The sequence below is a fragment of the Capra hircus genome, chromosome 29 (assembly GCF_001704415.2).
Source record: "Capra hircus breed San Clemente chromosome 29, ASM170441v1, whole genome shotgun sequence".
Lineage (NCBI taxonomy): Eukaryota > Metazoa > Chordata > Mammalia > Artiodactyla > Bovidae > Capra > Capra hircus.
Window position 1 is genome coordinate 23,644,954 of NC_030836.1, and position 23,491 is coordinate 23,668,444.

The following is a 23,491-nucleotide window of genomic DNA, read 5'->3' on the forward strand; positions in this document are numbered from 1 at the left end:
GCTGAAATCAAGATTGCCAGGAGAAATATCAACAACCTCAGATATGCCACTCTGATCGCAGAAAGTGTAAAGAAACGAAAGAGTCTCTTGATGAGGGTGAAAGAGGAGAGTACAAAATCAAGCTTAAAACTCAACATTCACAAAACTAAGATCATGGCATCTGGTCCCATCAGTTCAGTTCAGTTCAGTCGCTCAGTCATGTCCGACTCTTTGTGACCCCATGAATCACAGCACGCCAGGCCTCCCTGTCCATCACCAACTCCCGGAGTTCACTCAGACTCACGTCCATCAAGTCAGTGATGCCATCCAGCCATCTCATCCTCTGTCGTCCTCTTCCTGCCCCCAATCCCTCCCAGCATCAGAGTCCTTTCCAATGAGTCAACTCTTCGCATGAGGTGGCCAAATTACTGGAGTTTCAGCTTCAGCATCCTTCCCTCCAAAGAAATCCCAGGGCTGATCTCCTTCAGAATGGACTGGTTGGATCTCCTTGCAGTCCAAGGGACTCTCAAGAGTCTTCTCCAACACCACAGTTCAAAAGCATCAATTCTTCGGTGCTCAGCTTTCTTTACAGTCCAACTCTCACATCCATACATGACCACTGGAAAAACCATAGCCTTGACTAGATGGACCTTTGTTGGCAAAGTAATGTCTCTGCTTTTCAATATGCTATCTACGTTGGTCATAACTTTTCTTCCAAGGAGTAAGCATCTTTTAATTTCATGGCTACAATCACCATCTGCAGTGATTTTGGAGCCCAAAAAAATAAAGTCTGACACTGTTTCCACTGTTTCCCCATCTATTTCCCATGAAGTGATGGGACCAGATGCCATGATCTTCGTTTTCTGAATGTTGAGCTTTAAGCCAACTTTTTCACTCTCCTCTTTCACTTTCATCAAGAGGCTTTTTAGTTCCTCTTCACTTTCTGCCATAAGGGTGGTATCATCTACATATATGAGGTTATTGACATTTCTCCTGGCAATCTTGATTCCAGCTTGTGCTTCTTCCAGCCCAGCGTTTTTCATGATGTACTCTGCATAGAAGTTAAAAAAGCAGGGTGACAATATTCAGCCTTGATGTACTCCTTTTCCTATTTGGAACCAGTCTGTTGTTCCATGCCCAGTTCTAACTGTTGCTTCCTGACCTGCATATAGGTTTCTCAAGAGGCAGGTCAGGTGGTCTGGTATTCCCATCTCTTTCAGAATTTTCCACAGTTTATTGTGATCCACACAGTCAAAGGCTTTGGCATAGTCAATAAAGCAGAATAGATGTTTTTCTGGCAAATAGATGGAAAAAAGTGGAAACAGTGAAAAATTTTTCTTGGACACCAAAATCACTGCAGATGGTGACTGCAGCCACAAAATTAGGACACTTGCCCCTTGGAAGAAAATCTATGACAAGCAGAGACATCACTTTGTCAACAAATATCCATATGGTCAAAGCTATGGTTTTTCCAGTAGTCATGTATGGATGCGAGAGGTGGACCATAAAGATGGCTGAGCACCAAAGAACTGATGCTCTCAAATTGTGGTGCTGGAGAAGACTCTTGAGAGTCCCATAGACAGCAAGATAAAACCACTCAATCCTAAAAGAAATCAACCCTGAATATTAATTGGAAACACTGATGCTGAAGCTGAAGCTTCAATACTTTGGCCACCTGGTGCAAAGAGCAAATTCACTGGGAAAGATTGAGGGCAGGAGGAGAAGGAGATGACAGAAGATGAGATGGTTGGATGGCATCACTGACTCAATGGACATGAGTTTGAGCTAACTCCGGGAGATGGTGAAGGACAGGGAAGCCTGGCGTGCTGCAGTCCATGGGGTTGCAAGGTGTCAGACACAACTTAGCAACTGAACCACAAGAACAAAGTCTAATGTAGGCCTCACGTTCAATGAAATAAATAACAATCTCTTAAAGGCAGGTCCTCATCATCTGAATTTTTTAAAGTTCCCCAAGCAATTCTAGTATGAAATCCAGAGCTGGGAACACCGCACCAGACAGGAAGTTCCTTGTCAGCAGGGGTCATAACTACCTTTTTCAAAGCTCTATCTCCAGCATCTAGTACTATGCCTGGCACTTTGCTGATGCTCAGTAAAAAATGAAAGAACTTTATTAAATAAAACAAAAGAACATTGAGTAGATGAACAGGCTCTGTGATTCCATGTTGGTTTCTCCATAAATGTTATACATAGCGTTCCATCTTTTCAAATTTTGAAACTTTTTCTCTAGAACTGCTCGGTCCAATAGAGTAACCAGTAGCCACACATGGCTACTTAAATTTAAACTTTAAATGCTTAAAATTAAATGAAATTTGAAGCAAAATAAAGTAAAAATAAAAATTTTTAAAAATAAAAATAAAAAATTGCTTCTAAAAGTGGGCTTACATCATGATAAATAAGCATGATATTTTGAAATATCTAAATTAAACAATAATAAATAATAAAAAATAAAATCTCTCAGTTACACTAGCCACAATCCAAGTGGTATGTGTAGCCACATGTGGCTTGTGGCTATCCTATTGGGCAGCATCAATATAGAGCATCTGCCTCACTACAGAAAGTTCCATTGGACAATTATGTCTGGAACAATCAATCCATCTTTAAGAGGTGCAAGTGACCTTGGTGGTTTAATTCAACACTTTCCCTTTGTAGACAGTAATGAAATTTAATGGTAATGAACATAAGGACATAAACACAAATCCAAAAAACCAACTACATAAGCTCAACAAGGGAAAAGTCAAAGTTTAGCTGTAGTAAGTGAAACAACAAACAAACCTCTGTGGGGTCTTGGTCCATAATAATTTATGATGAATTAATTCTGTAATGGGGCTGCAGCCATAGAAACTTGATATAAACTTGAATACAAATTTGAACCAGAAGGGGATGCTCTGCTGTGTCCTGGCCAGACCAGATTGAAAGCACCAAGTTTAATTCAAGACATCAAACATCATTAGGAGCACAGACAACTAGACAGGTAGTTGAATGAGAGAAAATGATGGGGAATTCAAAATGATGCCCATCGAGAACTGCTGAAGTAACCAGAAATGTTAACCCTGGAGAAAGGAAGGGAGGGAGACCTTGAAAGCTGTCTGCAAATATCCAGGCAGCTATCTCTTGAGAAAGGGATTCAGACTTTTTCTCTGTGGACATAGTGCCTCATTAAATCATTTCTTTAAAGTTAACCTTAAAAATGCGTTCCAATATACATTAGTGCAAACAGATACTGTTTGATTCCACTTATACGAAATACCTAGAATAATAGTCAAATTCATAGAGTCACAAAGTACATCAGTAGATGCCAGGGTTGGCAGGGGGTGTGGTAGGGGCAATGGGGAGTTAGTGTTTATTTAATGGGGACAGAGTTTCAGTTTAGGAAGGTGAAAAATTCGGGAGACAGATCATGATGATGAGAGCTGCAAAACAATATGGATGTACTTAGTGGCACTGAAATGTACAGTTAAAAATGGTTAAAATAGTATGTTTTATATTATGTGACTTTTACCATAATTAGAAACCATTTTTAAAAATCATTTCTTTATTCATCACCTGAACAACTCTTCCTTAAGTACCAACTCTAAGTGCCAAGTATTATGCTAGATAATTGATTTAGGATGGAAAACAAAACAAGAGGAGTCACGGAGTTACCTGTGATCTACTGGCAGACAAAAACATATACAGGAAACTCTCTATATATATATATATACACACATACTTTCAACTTATGAGACCATGCTGAAGGACTAAACACCAGGAAGTGGTGATTGATAACATGGGGACCCCTCAAAGCTAAGATGGTCAAGGAAGGCCTCCTTGAGGAAGTGGCATTTAACTGTAAGAGCCAGGAAAAAAAAAAAAAAAGTGCAGATATAAGGAGGTCTTCCAGGCAAAAGGCAAGCAGGAATGATAGCACCAGTTAGGAAAACTCTTGAGGTAGTCAAGGAACCAAGAGGTGGCCAAAGTGACTACAGCGATTTAGATAGGATCAATGGAAGGGCATTGTATTAAACTAAACCTGTCTTCCTTTAAATTATTTCTAACAGAGTACTCCAAAAATAATAAAAGTTGCCTCACAATGTAATGCTATTTCCACCACTAGGCAACCAACCACAGGATTGAACTAATGGATTATTGGATAATTATGGATTCCCTTAATGAATCTTCTCTACAGTGAGATATGTGTTTCAAGAATTTAAGAACCATGGGCAAGGAAGCATGCACAAAGATGTACCACGAAGTATTATGTGTCAGAAATCTGAGTCAAGCCAAGTTTCCATCAATAGGCAAGTTAACGACTACACTATTGGGTTATGTACCAGTTCGAACTAATGAACTAGATCTGTATGTCCTCAAGAGAATAATGGTGAGTAAAATAAGTTTTGGAAAGATCCATGCTGTGTGATGCCATTTAGATAATGTCTTAAATCACACAAAGCAACAACTACTAACATTTACAAATGTTTACTACATGCCCAATAATATTCTAAAACATTACATGAGTCAAGTCAATCCACAGAATAAAGCATCTATAGATGCTTTATTATCCCCATATTCCACATGGGCAAAATGAGGCACAGAGAAGTTAAAGAATTTCCCCCAAGGTGACACAGCTGGTAAGAGTCAGATCTGGGCACTTTCCGGGTGGTCTTGGCTAAGACTCTACACTCCCAACGCAGGGGCGCCAGGTTCAATCCCTGGTCAGGGAACTAGATTCCACACACCCAACTGTTTAGGGCTTCCCTGGTGGCTCAGATGGTAAAGCGTCTGTCTACAATGCGGGAGACCTGGGTTCGAGCCCTGGCTTGGGAAGATCCCCTGGAGAAGGAAATGGCAACCCACTCCAGGACTATTGCCTGGAAAATCCCATAGACAGAGGAGCCTGGTAGACTACAGTCCATGGGGTCGCATGTTTAGATGCTGCAACTAAAGATTCCACATGCCACAATGAAGACTGAAGATCTTGTGCACGACTAAGACCCAGCACAGCCAAATAATTTCTTTAAGTCAGATCTGGGATTTGAATCTAGGCCATCTGGCTCCAAAGACTGTACATTTAGCCTCTACACATACGCCCTCTGTGTTACGTAGTTTGTATACCCACACATACAAAAGCATGAATGTGGTAATATACAAGTGTGCACACACTGATACATATGCAAATGGACATGTTCATCAACCATGTTAGTGATGGCCTTTAGGAAGTTGAGAAGAGGAACGGAACAGGGAGGGGAATGCAGGGACTTCAACTTAGTCTGTAATGCTTTGAAGAGTCTAAGCAATATGACAAAATATTAACATTTGCTGATTCTAGGAAACAGCTACTGCATTCTTCCTTTGTGCTTATCCATAGTTTTCTTTTCTTTTACAAAATAATTCCTTTTCAAACTAATATTCTACGACTTTAAAGACCTGAGGCCCAGAGGAGTTAAGGGATACACCCAGGAGTCAACAGTGAAAGAGCCAAGTTAGACCCTGGGTCCCCAGGCTCAAGGTCCCATGCGTGCTCTGCGACCCTAGATAGCCAGATGGTGTGTGTGCCTTTATTTTTTCACAGGCTGTAAGCATGAGGGCTGAGCCAGCCTAGCTTATCAGAACATCTTGGCTTCACTTCATACACTGGCTTCATCCATGAAAAATTGTATTTAAATAAAATATTTGCATATTGAATCATATTTTCTCCACTGATTTACATCCTAATTTTGGAGATCTGTTCCCAAAGAAAAGAATTTGGACCCAATACAGTAAAATAAACCCCAAGTAAAAATCACAGCATTCATCAAAGGGCACAGCAATCAAGGCACAGCTAATTCCCCCAAAATGCTTTCCCAAGAAAGCCCTGGCCAAAAGGCCACAGAGTAAAGTGTAGCTTCATGGTTAATTCTGATACTCTTGCATGTTCGCTTCAGGCAGCCAAACAGATTACCAGGTAGTCATCTCCAGAGAGTCAGTAGAACCTTCCAAGCGAAGGAATTATTAAAAATTCTATTAAATGAAATTCATTAATTTACAAAATAACCATCTGTCCTGGGTGATTTAAAATACCTGCCAAAAGATACGTTGGCAAATTATTCTTCAGTGTCTCTTCTAAGAAGCGAGATCTCAATCATATTGCATTTATTTTGTCTTTCCCACCCTCATGAGGTAGGGAAAAACAGCCACATGTCTGGGGCTAAGATACAAACTCTGCAAGTGTAGACTCCTGAATTCGAACCCTATGTCACTACAGCCAATGTCACTTACTGGAACTCTCTACGTCTGTTTCCTCATCTCTATAATGGGCATGAAAACAGTACATATATAGGAATGTTAGTGGAAGGATTAAAAGGCAAATAAATTTTAGGAATTGAGGTAATCCTTCCTTTGAAAAATTCAGGTCAGACAACACTCATCCATCCTTATTAAGAATTAAGTAAGTAGATAACTGCAAATACATACTCCTTGAGAGAAAATGAAATAGAAATATTTTCCTGACTATAAATACATGAATTACTTAAAGTTATCTAAACTTAGTTTCTACTTATTTGCTTATTATCTGTTTATCCTCAAGAGTCAGACTTTTTCTGATCTGCTCTCTGCTGCATTCCTCGTGTTTAAAAGAATGCCTACTACACAGCTCCTGCTGTTGCTGCTGCTACTGTCTAGTTGTTAAGTCATGTCTGACTCTTGCAACCCTGTGGACTGTAGCTCACCAGGATCCTCTGTCCATGGGATTTCCCAGGCAAGAATACTGGAGTGGGTTGCCATTTCCTTCTCCAGGGAATCTTCCCAACCCAAGGAACAAACCTGTGTCTCCTGCTTAGGCAGGTTCTTTACTACTGAGACACCAGGGAAGACCATCTAATACCTAGTAGATACCCGCTAAATATTTAACTAATTTTTAAAAGTATACTTCCTGAATAAATACTCAATAGTAATACTAACATTTCCATTTCTTCTTATGGCTTACAATAAATTTGTATTATCTAAATTAACCCTTTAAAATATCTTGTATCACAGACACTACCATCATTCCTCAAAATGTCCAAAGAAGAAGCAAATTCCAAAAGGTGATTGGCCCAAGATCAGTTTGTTATCACAGAATTGGCTTTTATACTTAGTATTTTCTAAAAGATTTCTTATCTTTTTACATTCTCTGCTGTCTCTCTCCATCTCCTTCCTTAAGGTACAATTTGATACGAAAAGGAGTGCGAGTGAGAAAATAGATTTTAGTGCAGATGTTAGAAATATGTAGATTTGGGAAATAAATTCAGAATTTATTTGCTCTATGATATCCATTTACTCACAGAGCCATTGAATGATTTTCCAGAATATGCCAGTGCAGGTGTTAATTTGCCCCAGAGAAGAATTTGAAAACCCACCCCACTCCCACAGCTTACTTGAGGGTTTTTTGTTTTTTGGCAAGAGCAAAAATATCTATTTGGGAGATGCTAGTATGTGAATTGAATCACTCCACTAACTGATTAAATGCAAAGTTATACTAAATCATTCCACTCAAAGTGAAGTTCACTTGTAAATGTTCCCAGAGGTAATTAGCAACTAGGCACATCCAATCAACAGAAAACACAATTTAGACTTGGGCAATAGTGGGTGCAGGAAATTTAGAAGATCAGCATTAAACCGACCCTTTGGGTAACTTCGTCTTACTCAAATTTTCTAAGTATTAAGAGCTATGGCTCAAATTTCAAGAACATCTTATAAAAACGATTACACACAGGTAGTACTTCTATGAAACTGAAAACACATAGCTACTTCCTAACCATCTTTTGAGGTCTGGTTCAGGTACCACGTTCCCCAGGGAGCCTTCCCCAAGTGAGGCAGTAAGAGGAAATTTCTCTCTTCAACACACTTTATCCACACCCCACTGCAAGCTCTCTTGTCCTCTGCATTAGAATGTCTGATGACATGCTGTGTTTGCCGTCTAGAGAGTACGCTCATTGCAGCCAGGATCTATGCTTATTCCTCCGTGTCTTCCTCAACATCTAGTTCAAAGCCTAGACTGGAAATAGGTCCTAAAAGCCTCAGTCTTTTCCTCAAAGTATCTCTTATCAGCCTTTGTCCTTTCTTGTCACATAAAATACCACTTTTTCTTTAGAAATCCTCCTAAAAGTAGAACTCCTACAAGGTAGCACTTTCCTGAAAGGAAAAAAAAATAATAATAACACATTAAAGAATCTGCACTCATGCATATTCTAATTCACTTTTATAAATGAAACACCAATACACAGACACATCCCCCAACTACTCAACACTAAGATGCTGTCCGTCAGGGAGAAGTACAGTCTCAAACTCAATCAGAGCTTCTCTCAGTCCTACTCAAAGCAAAGCAAAGGTATTCTAGAATGATTTTTGAAACTTGGATGCTGGTATTCAGGATGTTTCTCAGCCTAGAGAAGATCAGCGACAGTCTTACACATAGCCATTCATTCTCCCTGCCCCTAGCCCCAATCTTTATCTATTAAAATAGGATTTGTTTCTGGTAAAAAGACAATAAAAATCTTACTCACTCAAGTCTTTGCATTCCACAAGGACAGCAGTGACAAAGATAAGCTTAAAAAGCTGAGTAGCCACAAAATAATTCCTATGAGGCTTTGGAACTGGTATGGATAGGAGTGCTTCCAGTTAACTAAGCTTTCTACTTAAATTTATCAATATTAAGAGGCCAGCATTGACATGAAGGTTTTCATTCCCTCATACACATCAGTTCAGAGTTGGACTTGGGATAGTGAAATAGGAGAAGAAATAAAAATAAGGGAAGGAAAGAAGAATAAATTTTTTTAATGTTACATATTTCTTTTTTCTTTTTTTTAAATTTTATTGAAGTATGATTGAGTTACAACATTATCTTGGTTTCTGGTATACAGTAGAGTGACCCAGTTATATATATTCTTTTTCATCTTCTTTTCCATTATGGTTTATTATTGGATATTGAATATAGTTCCCTATGCTATACAGTAGGACCTGATTGCTTATCCATTCTATATATAAGAGCTTTTGTTTTTCATTTCCGCAAGACAACCTGTCTCAGTCGGTGGGGAAACCCACTTCCAGCTCATGGGAAAAGGAGTGGGTGGCAGAGGGGAACAGAGCAAACTGCAGCCCCGGGGCGACCAGGGTGGTGCCCCCAGCTCCGGCCGCCGTATTTCCACGTCTCTGTGGCTCTGGCTTAACTCCCACTTGGGCAGCATCAGCTACACTTTATACTCTTCAAAGTAGTTTCTCATATATTATTATTTAGTTTATATAGTCAATTCCATTTTCCGATGAGGAAACTGAAGCTAGAAGACATTAAAAGACATATCCGCTGATCCCCCTAAGTACTGACTCAAGGTACATCCATTTATGAATGATAATACTTCCTTTATGCATTACTGAGGTAAAATAAATTTATACATAGAAAGTGCTGAGACCTAATCTATCCTCTATACAATCCTCTGCTTTTCCCACTATCCCAATTTACCTCTGCAGGTTAAAATTTGACATTCATAACACATACTGCTAAGTCACTTCAGTTGTGTCCAACTCTGTGAGACCCCATAGACAGCAGCCCACCAGGCTCCCCTGTCCCTAGGATTCTCCAGGCAAGAACACTGGAGTGGGTTGCCATTTCCTTCTCCAATGCATGAAAGCGAAAAGTGAAAGTGAAGTCGCTCAGTCGTGTCTGACTCTTCTCGACCCCATAGACTGCAGCCTACCAGGCTCCTCCACCCATGGGATTTTCCAGGCAAGAGTACTGGAGTGGGGTGCCATTGCCTTCTCCACATAACACATAAGACAGATGATATACATAAGATAAGAAGACCAAAGTTATACCCTATTACTTACAAATACATTCACTAACATTTAACAAGAGCTTACCATATATCAAGTACAGTTCTAATGCTCTATGTGTATTAATATATTTCATCCTCACTATAATCGTATATAGTAAGTACTATTGTTACCCCAGTTTATCATTGAGCAAATGGGGATACTTTGAGGTAGAGAGCTTAAGTAGTTTGTTACTTACTGTTACATATTAAACTTGAAAGAAGGACTTCTTGATTTGATCAAATTAACTGAACTATGGTGAAATACTAAAATCCCTGAGCCTCTCTAGACCTGCACTGTCCAACATAGGAACCCCAAGCCACATATGGCAATTGAGCACTTGAAATATGACTAGTGTGGTGGAGAAAATGAATTTTTAATTTTATGAAATTTGACTTAGTTTGAATTTACATTTTAAATGAATATTCAATGAAACAGCAGACACTGGACATCAGTCAATGAAGGACAGTGACCCTTGAGAGATGAAAAGCAAAAGAGATGAACCCTACAATGACACAAGCTTACCGCTGAGTTTCCAAGCTGCGTCACAGGGAGAAGAAATGCAGGCAAAGCCCAGGAGTCTCCCTGCACTGAGATGAAGAAGCTGAGAGTGCGGGGAGACCGAGGCACCTAGATTTCATAGGACAGCGTATGTGAGAGACAAACAGCAGACAGAAAAACATAGAACTCTCTCAACAGACTACTGATCATGCATGCACGTGAGAAAACTACTCAAGGACAGAGGAAAACCACCCAAAGGAAACAGTGCCCAGCATACACATAAGGTGGAGAGCAGTACGTACTCTCACCGCTAGAACTGGAAAATCCCATGATTCATGGGGCACCCAGAAGGTCTTAGCTCAGTGATGGAAAATAATTCATTCTAAACTATTCACTAGCACTGCTCTGAGTCATCTAACAAATCTTAAAAGTAGGATCCATTACCTTCAAAATTATTGAAGGACTACACTGTATACCCAAAACTTACATAATATTGTACACCAACGCTCTCTCAGTAAAAAAAAAAAAAAGGATCCAAAAGAATAAAATCGTTTTGTAATAACTGTGTCCTAGAACAAAACTCCAAAGAATTGATGCTTTTGAACTGTGATGTTGGAGAAGACTCCTAAGAGTCCCTTGGACTACAAGGAGATCCAACCAGTCTATTCTGAAGGAGATCAGCCCTGGATTTCTTCGGAAGGAACGATGCTAAAGCTGAAACTCCAGTACTTTAGCCACCTCATGCAAAGAGTTGACTCATTGGAAAAGACTCTGATGCTGGGAGAGATTGGGGGCAGGAGGAGAAGGGGACGACCCAGGATGAGATGGCTGGATGGCATCACGGACTCGATGGACGTGAGTCTGTATGAACTCCGGGAGTTGGTGATGGACAGGGAGGCCTGGCGTGCTGCGATTCATGGGGTCGCAGAGTCGGACACAACTGAGCAACTGAACTGAACTGAGAACAAAACTCAAGAGTACTTATAAAAATGTAAAAAGATTTATCAAATACTAAACAAGGCAAAATTCACAATGTCTGGCATTAATCGAAAGTTACCTAGGATACAAGGAAGCAGTAGTGAAGAGAAAAATTAATCAGAAATCATCCCAGGGCTGATGATAACTGCATTCCACCTATTCAAAGAGTTGGTTAAAGAATGGAAAAAAATTTTTAAGAGTCAAACTGAACTTGTGGAAATGAAATTACAACACATGGCATTAAAAAAAAATAAAAAACAATGATACTAAGAGCAGCCAATACAGAAGGACAGTTCTTAAAGGCAGAGTAATAGGAACTACCAAAAGTGGTACATAGAGAGAAGAGAGGAAGAACTTTTGAAATGAACAGAATATCAGTGAGCTATGGAGCAACTTTAAGCAGCTTAACATACACGTAACTGGAGTTCCGAAAGTAAAGAGAACGAAACAGAAGACATATTTGAAGTTAGAAAGGTCATTTTTTTCCTAAATGTGATGAATGTCAACAGATCACACACACAAGAAATATGAAGAAAATCAGACCTATGTACATCATTATCAAATTGCTTAAAGTTAGTGATAAGAGAAAGTCTTAAAAGCAAGGAGCATAGTTACATTACCTACAGAGGAATAAAGATAGGATGATGACAGATTTCTCATTGAAAATGATACGAGTGAGACGATGGTGGGGCACCACTTTTAAAGGACTGAAAGAAATAAAACTGCCAACCCAAGATTCTACACCCAGCAAAAAGAGTTTTAAAAAATTAAGACTTCTTCAGATATACAAAACCTGAAAGAATTCATTACCTACACTATAAGAAATGTTGAACAAAGTCCTTTAGGCAGGATAAAAATGAAACCAGATTGAAATAAGAATTCACGCAAGAGAACACAGGAAATAGTAACTAAATATGAGTTAATATGTGATTGATTTTCTTATTATCTAAATATGTTCAAAAGATAATTGACTAACAAAAATAACAACAATGTAGTATGGAGTTGATAACATAAGGTAAAATGTAGAACAACAATAGTACAGTGTCAGGGGAGGGAAGTCTACCATCAAAATATTCTTATTATACACATTAAGTTGTATCACCTGAAGGTACACTGCCATCATTTAAAGATGTATACTATAAACCCTGCTGCTGCTAAGTCACTTCAGTTGTGTCTAACTCTGTGTGACCCCATAGACGGCAGCCCACCAGGCTCCCTGGTCCCTGGGATTCTCCAGGCAAGAACACTGGAGTGGGTTGCCATTTCCTTCTCCAATGCATGAAAGTGAAAAGTGAAGTGAAGTCGCTCAGTTGTGTCCGACCCTCAGCGACCGCATGGACTGCAGCCTTCCAGGCTCCTCCACCCATGGGATTTTCCAGGCAAGAGTACTGGAGTGGGGTGCCAGTGCCTTCTTATAAACCCTAAGACAACACTAAAATAGTGAAACAAAGAGTAAACCAAGAAAAGAGATTAAAACAGAAATCATAAGAAATTTTCAATTAATCTAAAAGAAGCCAGAAGTGGGGAGGGGAGAAATAAAGAATAGACAGGTAGAAAACAAATAACAAAAACATAGATTTAAGTATGACCTTGTCAATAAACGGACTTCACTCGTATCTCAGTTGGTAAAGAATCTGCCTGCAATGCAGCAGACCCGGGTTCAATCCCTGGGTCGGGAAGATCCTCTGGAGAAGGAAATGGCAACCCACTCCAGTATTCTTGCCTGGACAATCTCATGGACAGAGGAGCCTGGCAGGCTACAGTCCATTGGATCGCAATAGTCAGACACAACTTAGCAACTAAACCACATATCAATAATCATATTAATATAAATGGCCTAACTAACCTTGATGAACAGAGATTGACATACTGGTTTAAAAAACAGACTCTTCAATATATACTGGCTATAAGAAAAGCACTTTAGATGTTATTACAAGTCTTGAAATAACTATAATAGATGAAAGAATTTAGATCCTCCCAAAATGAGTAGACACTGTGTAATTCTATTCAAATAAAATTTCTAGAAAATGCAAACTACTGTATATTCACAGAAAGCAGATTAGTGGTTACCTGAGGGTAGAGGCTGAAATACCGAAAGGAGGGATTATTTTAAAAAGAGGAAACTTTGGGGGTGATAGCTATGTTCATTATCTTGATTGTGATGATAATTTCACTGGTGTTTTCACACATCAAAATTAACAAACTGTACAGTGTGAATATGCACAGTTTATTATAACCCAATTACATCTTAACAAAGCTGTTAAATTTTTTAATGATACTTAAAATTATATATGGAATAACTTGGCAAATCTACTGTATACTGTAGCTATAAATTATAGATGAGATTTTTTACTTGGAAAAAATGTCAAATATCTCATTAAGCAATTTTTTGTATTGACCCTATGTTGAAATGATAATATTTTTCATATGTTGAGTTAAATAAATATATAGCTAAAATCAATTTCACTTAATTTTTACATGTTTCATATGGCTACTACAAAAGTTGAAATCAAAGATATGACTCACTTACTTATATTTCTGTTGGACAATGATGCACTAGAAAGAAGGACTTATCTGGAATATTCTGGAAATATCCTATTGCTCATATTTCTGCCCAACAGTGAGTAGTGATCCTACGGTAGACAAAATTAAATCCCTACCCTCAAAAGATCTCTACATCTTAATCCCCAAAACCTATAAATATATTACTTTACACAGCATAAGCCTTTGCAAACGTGACAGAGTTATGAATCTTAAAGTGAAGAAATTATCCTAGATTATCCAGGTGGGCCCAATATAGGGAAAAGGACCCACAAGGGTCCTTGTAAGAGGGGAAAAGAAGGAGCAGAAGAGTCAGTACAAGAGAAGAAAACGTGACAGAAACAGAAAAAAGGAAATGTGAAACGGAAGCAGAGGCTGAAGCGATGTAGCCACAAGTTAAGGGACGTAGCAGCTGCTGGAAGCTGGAAAAACAACAAACTGATTAGCCTATAGTGGCTATGCAAGGAACACAGCTCTGCCAACACATTGATTTTAGCTCTTTAAAGTCTATTTTTTACTTCTGATTTCCAGTGTTGAAGGTGCAGCCTGGTTTCTCTGTTGCATACAGAAAAAAAGTGAGAGGAAAAAGATTAAGCAAAGAGCCGTTTAGCAAAAAGGAACCAGGACTGATCGTATAGAAAATTCCCAGCCTATCCAGATTGAAAAGACAATAAAATTGGGAAATTCACTGTCAGGAAAGTCTGCTCTGGAAGGAAGCCAAGGATGTGGCTAAACCACTTTTTGCTAGTACTTCTGAAAGATCAAAACAGTCAGAATATTCAATCAACCAGAGGGAGCTTTGAAGAGATCAGAATTGTAATTCAGGGATCCCCTCAGCCATCCCAGTGGAAGTCAGAAATATAACAGAGATGGAATTTCTTGGAAAGATCTGTAAAGGAGGCTTTTGTCTCATGGACAAGAAACCCTCCAAGTTTTTGAGAATGTTATACCAGAGAAACGCTGCCACCTAGGACTGAAGGGAACAGAAAGAAGATGAAATAAGCTGATGGACGCCCCAGATTCTATAGGCAAGAAATAGGTGGATAAAACTACTCAACTATAGGGACTTCTTTGGTGGTCCAGTGGCTAAGACTCCGTGCTCCCAATGCTGGGGGCCCAGGTTCAAACCCTGGTCAGGGAACCAGATCTTCCATGCCACAACTAAGACCGGGTACAGCCAAATACTTAAAAGTAATTTTTTTAAAAAAAACTATCAAACTATAAACATATGCTACTTTTCATGAAACAGAATGATTCATAGAAACAAGTCATAAACTTAGAAGGCAGAGCCAAGGAACACAGAGGATGACCCTCAGGCCCTAATCCCCAGTGGGGTTTGTCCTGCTGGATTTCAAATTTTCTTGGGACCAGTGACCCCTTTCTTCTTTCTACTTTTCCCTTTCGGACAGGAACTTCTATAACTGGAATCCTATACCTGTCACACAATTATATTTTGGAAGCAGATTACTTTTTTCTAGTTTCACAGATCCACAGATGAAGGAAAATTTTGCTCCAAAACAGCAAATACTCATATGAGTCCCACTCATATCTGATTTATATTATTTAGACAGTGAGACTAGAAATTTTTCAACTGATGAGTGGATGAGATTTTAGACTTTGAGCTGATGGTATAATGGATTGAGACCTTGGGAGACACTGGGATGTGGAGTAGACATGAATTTGGAGAGGCCAGTGGGCAGACGTTGTGCTAAGCAGAATAACAGTTCCCTAAAAATGTCAATGTCCTGATTGCCAAAATATATGAAATATGTTACCTTACATGCCAAATGGACTTTACAGATTACAGATCCTGAGATGGAGAGATTACTGTGGATTATCCAAGTAATGCAATCACAAGGGTCCTAATTAGTGAAAGCCCTCCTCAGTCAAACTCCCGTGATACAGTTATTCTTCCCACCAAAGAAGCTGAAAATCTCTCCCTGTTGTTGGAGCATGGTAGACATCCCAGAAGCAGAGAACACACAAATTAGAGAGCAGAGATCTAGCCTAGGGAATAAATAAATGAGTAAATGACCAGATTAGTGTATAAAGCAGGCAGGAAGCCTTTCAAAGAGCACATTGGACAGAGGAAATTTTAATGCAGTTCAAAATGTTTCTTCGTCACCTACTATCTACCATACACAATACTTGGCCGTAGGGATGTAGGGGTATTTAGATAGAAAGACTATTGCTTTCATGAAGTGTAGAGATGAGCCAGGCTTCCATAACAACTCTGTTGACAAAGTGTCAGCATCGCCTCTCAACTCAAGAGTGGGATGGTCTCTCAATAGTAAGTGAACAGATCTTGCACAATGCAAAGAGAAAACTAACCCAGTCTGTCTGCTGTTAAGCATGCCCAATCTATTTGCTTCACTGATTCCTAAGAGTGAGTGGAAATTAACATATCTGTAGCCTTGTTATATATTACTATATAGGATCTGTAGATGTGCAGTATATTGTTAACAAGACTGAAGTTCTCTGCACAGGATATATATATCATCCCATAATGTCGGTTCAGTCACTCTAAAATAATCTTTTTGTTATCTTCACAAAAGGCTTGGTTCAAAGAAGCCCGTCAGGCATTTTTGCTTCAACTCATCAAAGGCCCCCACTGATCTGAGAGTAAAGCAGAAAACTAACAAGGGCCTGGGTGATACTTGAAATAGTTAACAAGTACATGGCCCCCCACCTATCAGAATGGACACTGGCCATAAGCATCAGCACACCAAGCCCATGGATGGACATCAGCTGAATGTCAGTTCTGCCTACAGGACCCGTGTGACCGTGTGCCAACCTCTCTAGCCGCTCACCACCTTAGCCATGCTAAATGTCTTCCTGTTGGTTTCTGCCTTAAGACCTTCACACATACCATTACTGCCCAGAATGTTCTGAGCTCCCACCTCTTCTGCTGACACATCACTTTTTCAGGGTAGCCTTTCCCTGACCATCTCCGCACACCCGTTAAATCAGATCTCCCTGTATACTCTTATTTGGCAACCTATACATCTCCCTCAAGATAAGTATAGCCATTTGGAAGTCAGTAATTACTTGTGTAATGACTGTTTCCCTCACTCTATTTACTTATTCTTATAAGTAATAAGAATTACTTATTCTTATTCTTTTTTTTATATTTTTCTTTTTATTTTTTTAATATAAATTCATTAATTTTAATTGGAGGTTAATTACTTTACAATATTGTATTGGTTTTGCCATACATCAACATGAATCCACCACAGATATACACATGTTCCCCATCCTGTTAATAATCCCACTATTAGCATGGTGCCTGGTACACAGTAAGGGTTCCATAAGAACAGCTAGTACTTCCTGGGAATTTACTGTGTTATCAGGCACTGTTTGAACTGCTCTAACGGATTCATTCCTCAATCACTGTAATAGTCCCATGATGCAGGTACTATTATTTCAGATGAGGATATAGGCAGAGTCAGGCTAAGGAGTTGTCCAACGCCGCAAAGTCAGTAAATGATAGGGTTGGAATCTGATTCTAGGCAGTCAGGCTCCAGGGCTCAGGCTTTTAAGAAGTGCACTATACTGCCCTGATGAATGCTTGTTGAACAATTTAACGAATTGTAGTCAGATTTATAGCAGGCAGAAATAAGTAAGCTGTTCCCCTAAGACACTGCAGCCATAAAATGTCCTCTGTGTGCATGGTCCACTGATTAATGAGAGATGCAGATAGAAGTATAGGAATAGATGCATTAATAGACATAGGTAAGCATATGGATAACAGTAGAAAAAATATCCTGTGGAAAAAATATGACTGGTCAGTGGCTTTCAAGGACTTTACAAATTCATTCCACTTCAGATCCCCCATTAAAATCCCCTGGGATATGTATCACTGCCAAGCCAAATATTCCATCACCATGACCACTACTTCCCCCCTTACACCCTCAGAACACCCCTCAAATGTCTAAGCACCCTCAGCATCTCTGAACATTCCTCATGGCAATAACATAGGGGAAGTAACAGAGATGATCACCCAACAAATACACTCCAGAGGAACACGCCCCAGGCAGACCCCAAATTCCTTCCCAAGTCCTGACCCCATGCAAAGGAGAGAGATGCCTTTACCTTGAAATAAAAATGCTTTGCTGGTGTTGTGCAGTCCGGACACCTGCGTGACCCCAAGGGTGGTGTTCACAAGGTCGAGCTCAGTGATGATATCCAACTGAAGGTCCGGATCCATCCCAAAGCCCACCACTGAAAAGGAACAGAGAGCCATCTTGTCTGAAAATGCAGACTTGCTCGAAACTACATAGAACAGAAGTGGCAGGGACTACCAAGAAGCCAATGATGAGTGCATGGAGACGCTCTTTTCCTAGATGGAAAAGGAAGGCAACCCTTTGCTCCATCATCCCACTGATACTGTGGTTTCTTCGCCCCTTTCCCATCCCCGCTACAGATTGATAATCCCTTATGCAAAACCCTCAGGGCCAAATATATTTCAGAACTCAGAATGGATCATCTGTTGGAAAGCTAATTTGGCCCATATACTCATTTTATGTAACACCTTCAACAAAGTCTACATCAGCACCCCATAACCAAACACAGTATTTCTAAAGCAAAAAGTATGGTGTTTCCTTCTAATTGGTACAAGTAAAGACTATACACAGCCTCATATCAGTTTAAGTCAAGTTTTGCCACCAAAGGAGTTCAGCTCAGGGTAGGTTTTGCTGCCAAGCGAGCTATATTTCGGGTTTCTGAGCTTTTTCCAATTTAGGGACGATGGGTACAGGACTGTGGCCCTGATCTTCCTGTTCAGACTGATGCAGTAATGACATCTGACACCATCGTCACCAGGAAACACCTCTGCAGAGCACTGTTAATCAGGCACCCACGTGTGTGATAAAGAGGAAGGAAATGGGAGGGATGCTGTCGCCGCTGGTCAGGAGTGGCAGGGGGCCCGGCCAGGAAAGGGAATCCCCAGAACGACGGGTGTACATTTCAAGGGGGTCACTGACAAGTTAGACTCCCTGACAACTCTTGTTGGAGAATTACAGGGCACAGAGAAACAGGGCCCTGAGCCTCCATCATCTGGTCTGATAAAGGCAAATCCTCGAACCTGTCTCCCATCTACACGGTGCTCTGTAGAATGATTCACTCACGACTGCGGAGTGGCTTCCACTTATATATATTAATAAGGCTAGCAATCACTCCAAGGGATTCTGTTTAAGCCATTCCTAAAGGCTGTGTCTGTCTACACTTAGCATCTCAATAGTACAATTCTGATTGCACAGTTGGAGACGTTTTAATCAGCAACAGCTGTCGATTGTCTGGTGGTAACGTAGTCACTAAAGCAAGATTTGGAGAGCTTGTCCCAGAGAGACCGAGTGCATTTCATTCAGGACATCACGCCCTGTGACAACCTCATCTGTCCTCCCACCCTCACCCCTTTCCCCACAGACCTGCAGAAGGAAATCTACACGCTCCTCACTCTTTTCCCATTTGGAGACAAAGACTGCTGCAGCAATCTAGGCTTCCATCGAAGGAAGGTGGCTCAGGGAAGGGTCTTGGGAGCCAAAGCCTGTCATCTCCAATGTGGACAAAGGGTTAAATGAGAAGCACAGTGCATAGAGCCACCTTCTCAGTTTTTGTCAGGCTTCCCCTTGTCCTCTAAACTGAAGGTGTAAGTTTTGCCCCTTCCAAATACAGCCAAATGCGAGACCAGTTTACCCAAAGACAAGTCATTTATTCAGCCGTTCATTCACCCATGTGTTTTTCAACAAATGCAACTGAGTGCTTTCCTTGTAACAAACAAACTGCACTGCAAGGCACTGGAGCTGGCCTCACTGAGCACATTCCTAAGGCAGCAGGTGAAGAGAGGGCAAGTAAGCAAATAGATAAATAAGATAATTTGAGATGGCAATGTGCTTATGTGTGTGCTTGGTTGTGTCTGACTCTTTGTGACCCCATGGACCGTAGCCCGCCAGGCTCCTCTGTCCAAGGGGATTCTCCAGGCAAGAATACTGGAGTGGGTTGCCATGCCCTCCTCCAAGGGATCTTCCCAACCTAGGAACTGAACCCAGGTCTCCCACATTGCAGTCGGATTCTTAACCATCTGAGTCACCAGGGAAGCCCGAGATGGCAAGAAATGCCGCAAAGAAAATAAAAGCTATGAGAAAATAAGAGTTATGAAATAGAAAGCAGCTTGCATGGAGGCTTTAAAAAGGATGGTAGAGGAAGTTTCCTCTGAGCAGAAACCTTAATGACTATACTGCTACTGCTACTGCTAAGTCACTTCAGTCGTGTCCGACTCTGTGCGACCCCATAGACAGCAGCCCACCAGGCTCCCCCGTCCCTGGGATTCTCCAGGCAAGAACACTGGAGTGAGTTGCCAGTTCCGTCTCCAATGCAAGAAAGTGAAAAGTGAAAGTGAGGTCACTCAGTCGTGTCCGACCCTCAGCAACCCCATGGACTGCAGCCTACCAGGCTCCTCCATCCATGGGATTTTCCAGGCAAGAGTACTGGAGTGGGGTGCCATTGCCTTCTCCGTAATAACTATAGGGGCTGGCAATCATTTCAGGAGGGAATATCTGGGGTGGGGGAAGCTTTCTATTTATTGAGAGAACAGCAAATGCAAACCAGAAACAAACTTGGCATGTTCAGGAAGTACACAAAAGGCTGCTGTGGCCAGAGCAGAGTGGGCCAGGGGGACAGCGGTAGAAAGCAGGGCCCCTGAGTAGGAACTGCCTTGTGAACTGCAACAAGGAGAGAGTATTCTAATTGCAATGGGGCATCATTAGAGATGAGGCTTCCCTGGTGGTTCAGTGGTAAAAAATCCAATGCAGGAGGTGCAGGATTGATCCCTGGGTCAGGAAGATCCCCTGGAGATGGAAATGGCAACTCACACTAGTCTTCTTGCCTGGGAAATCCCACGGACAGATGAGTCTGGTGGGCTACAGTCCATGGGGTCACAAAGAGTCAGACACGACTTGGCAACTAAACAACAACAATTATTAGAGGGCTTTCAGGTATGAGTTAAGGGGGGAAGAGTGGGATGTGCTCTGATTTACATCAGTCCATCCTACCTGTCTGACACAGACTCAGTTCACAAAGACTGATGACCGGCCAACTACCTACTCTGTGCAAAGAAGCACCAAGCCAATGGGCATCTACCAGCCAATGTCACAGCACTGGATGCCTCTCACTGAGACTGGTGATGCTTTGCTCCAAGCAAACAGATATCAGCAATTCAATGATCATCTTGGAAAGGAAGAAAAGCAATTAATATTTCAGTTTAACCTATAGTTCTCTATACCTATATGGCAGAGATTAAGAGTGATCTCAGAGGACCTCCATGCTGGTCGAGCTCTGGACAGGAAGTTGGAAGGCAGTTTGGGGAAGGTGCCCTTAGCTGGACCCAAGACAAAGGAGGCATTCCTGTAGTCTCAGTGCCTTGCACAAGGCCTTGTATATGTCACACCCTGAATTTAGGACCCACAGAATTAACCAAAAAGTGGATGCATGATCACTGCTTTGGGTACAGTGATCTCAGACAATATGCATATCTGGGGAATACCATGAGAGGACTGGATGGAATCCAAGCCAAAGAAAGTGAAAGTTGCTCAGTCGTGTCCAACTCTTTGCAACCCTATGGACTATACAGTCCAGGGAATTCTCCAAGCCAGAATCCTGGAGTGGGTAGCCTTTCCCTTCTCCAGGGGATCTTCCCAACCCAGAGATCAAACCCAGGTCTTCCGCATTGCAGGCAGATTCTCTACCAGCTGAGTTACCAGGGAAGCCCAAGAATGCTGGAGCAGGTAGCCTTTCCCTTCCCTTCTCCAGTGGGATCTTCCCGGTCCAGGAATCAAACCAGGGTCTCCTGCATTGCAGGTGGATTCTTTACCAACTGAGCTATCAGGGAATCCCAAATCAAGCCAAGGAAATTTTTTTAAAGGGATATGGTTGACTGAATTATTGGCTTCAAATCTTTACCCCTCCCATATCCACACTTTTTGCTATATGGCTATGCAGATCCTTCAGAGAAGGCGATGGCACCCCACTCCAGTACTCTTGCCTGGAGAATCCCATGGATGGAGGAGCCTGGTAGGCTGCAGTCCATGGGGTCGCAAAGAGTTGGACATGACTGAGTGACTTCACTTTCACTTTTCACTTTCATGCACTGGAGAAGGAAATGGCAGCCCACTCCAGTGTTCTTGCCTGGAGAATCCCAGGGACGGTGGAGCCTGGTGGGCTGTCATCTATGGGGTCGCACAGAGTTAGACACGACTGAAGCGACTTAGCAGCAGCAGCAGCAGCATGCAGATCCTTAGCATAGAGTGGGAATAAACTTCCCCATCCCTTGACTTTGAGCCTGGTCAAGTAACTTGTTTGATTCATTAGGATGTAGTTACAAGAAAGAATAAAATCTGACTATATGTTGGATCTGTTTCTTTTACTTTAACCTTTGCTTCCTGTTGCTTTTTTTCAATAAAAGAATACTGTCTATACATAATGGCTTGCCTCAGGGAACCTGTCCCTTTAACTGAATGCTAAATCAGAGTGCTTTTGTTCAGGGAAACATCATGACCCTGTCTACCCACTGGTTGCAAGTGTGAATGGCTGCAAGAAAAAGGAAATTGACACATCCCCTTCCCAAGGCTGGTCATTCTAGGAGATATTTGCAAGATTAATGACCTTTTTACTTTACTTCCTCACCTCCTCTACTCTGTTCTGTGGAACCCTGTACCAAGGTCACAGGATAAAAATCTCTGGAACTGATCATGCCCCATACCAACTATTGCCATGAGCCTCTGGATCTAAACCAGCCAGTTCCCTGACCCCATATTAGGTAAAATAACCACCCTATTACCCACCCTATAGCATCCTAACGAATCACCTAATGCCATCATTCCGGTAGGAATTTTCTGTTTCAAGGCTATAAAAATTGGCTACTAGCCCACAAAAGCAGTCGGCTGTCCCTTGAGCTGGCCCTCTATTCTAATGGCATCTCCCACTCTAATAGACTTTATTCTCCTCTCATTCTGTCTCATGTCTGGAAATTCTTTTCCAACCTGCACAACGACTAAGACATGCTCTATAAAAGAAACTGGCATCCAGACCCTGATAAGATGGTTATTTTGAGACATTAGTCGGCCATCTTCTTTGTCTGCCAGCTTTCCAAGAAAAGTCATTATTGCTTGCCTCAACACCTCATCTCCTGATTTATTGGCCTGTCACGCAGTGAGCAGTGAGCTTGGACTCAGTAACAATATTAGCAACATGATACAAGCAAAGACTTGAATAAGCCTGTGTGGTGGAGCCTGTTCCCTTGTACCTCTGCATCACAATGAGAAGAACATAGTCCAATGGGTCACTAGTCCAGCGAGATTCAGACACATGGGATAGACACCTTACTTGGGTTTGGGATGATGCCCAGCCAAACAAACCTGGCCAAGGTGAGCCAATCATCAAATCAAGCAACAGATGCATGAACCAAAATAAATGCTATTTTGAGTTACCGGTGGCTTATTAGGCAATATTACTGTGAAAATAAATGACCAGTGCAGGCCAGACTTGGAGCCCTGCAACTGGACAAGCCTAAAAGGCACCCGGGTTCTGTAGAACTGGCAGAACACCCCAATGGTGCCCTTGGATCCCCATCTCCATGTGAGAACACAGCACCCTCAATCTGGAACACTCAACTAAG

At 41.2% G+C, this 23,491-nt stretch overlaps 1 protein-coding gene across 2 annotated transcripts in view; it reads right to left on the bottom strand.

Annotated features, from left to right (window-relative positions):
• NELL1 (neural EGFL like 1) overlaps positions 1–23,491 on the bottom strand; it is a 1,021,410-nt gene that overhangs the window by 990,977 nt on the left and 6,942 nt on the right. For both annotated transcript variants that reach the window (XM_018043583.1, XM_018043582.1), the window contains exon 2: positions 17,914–18,042. In XM_018043583.1, the coding sequence (XP_017899072.1) occupies positions 17,914–18,042 (129 nt within the window). The remainder of the gene's footprint in view (positions 1–17,913; positions 18,043–23,491) is intronic.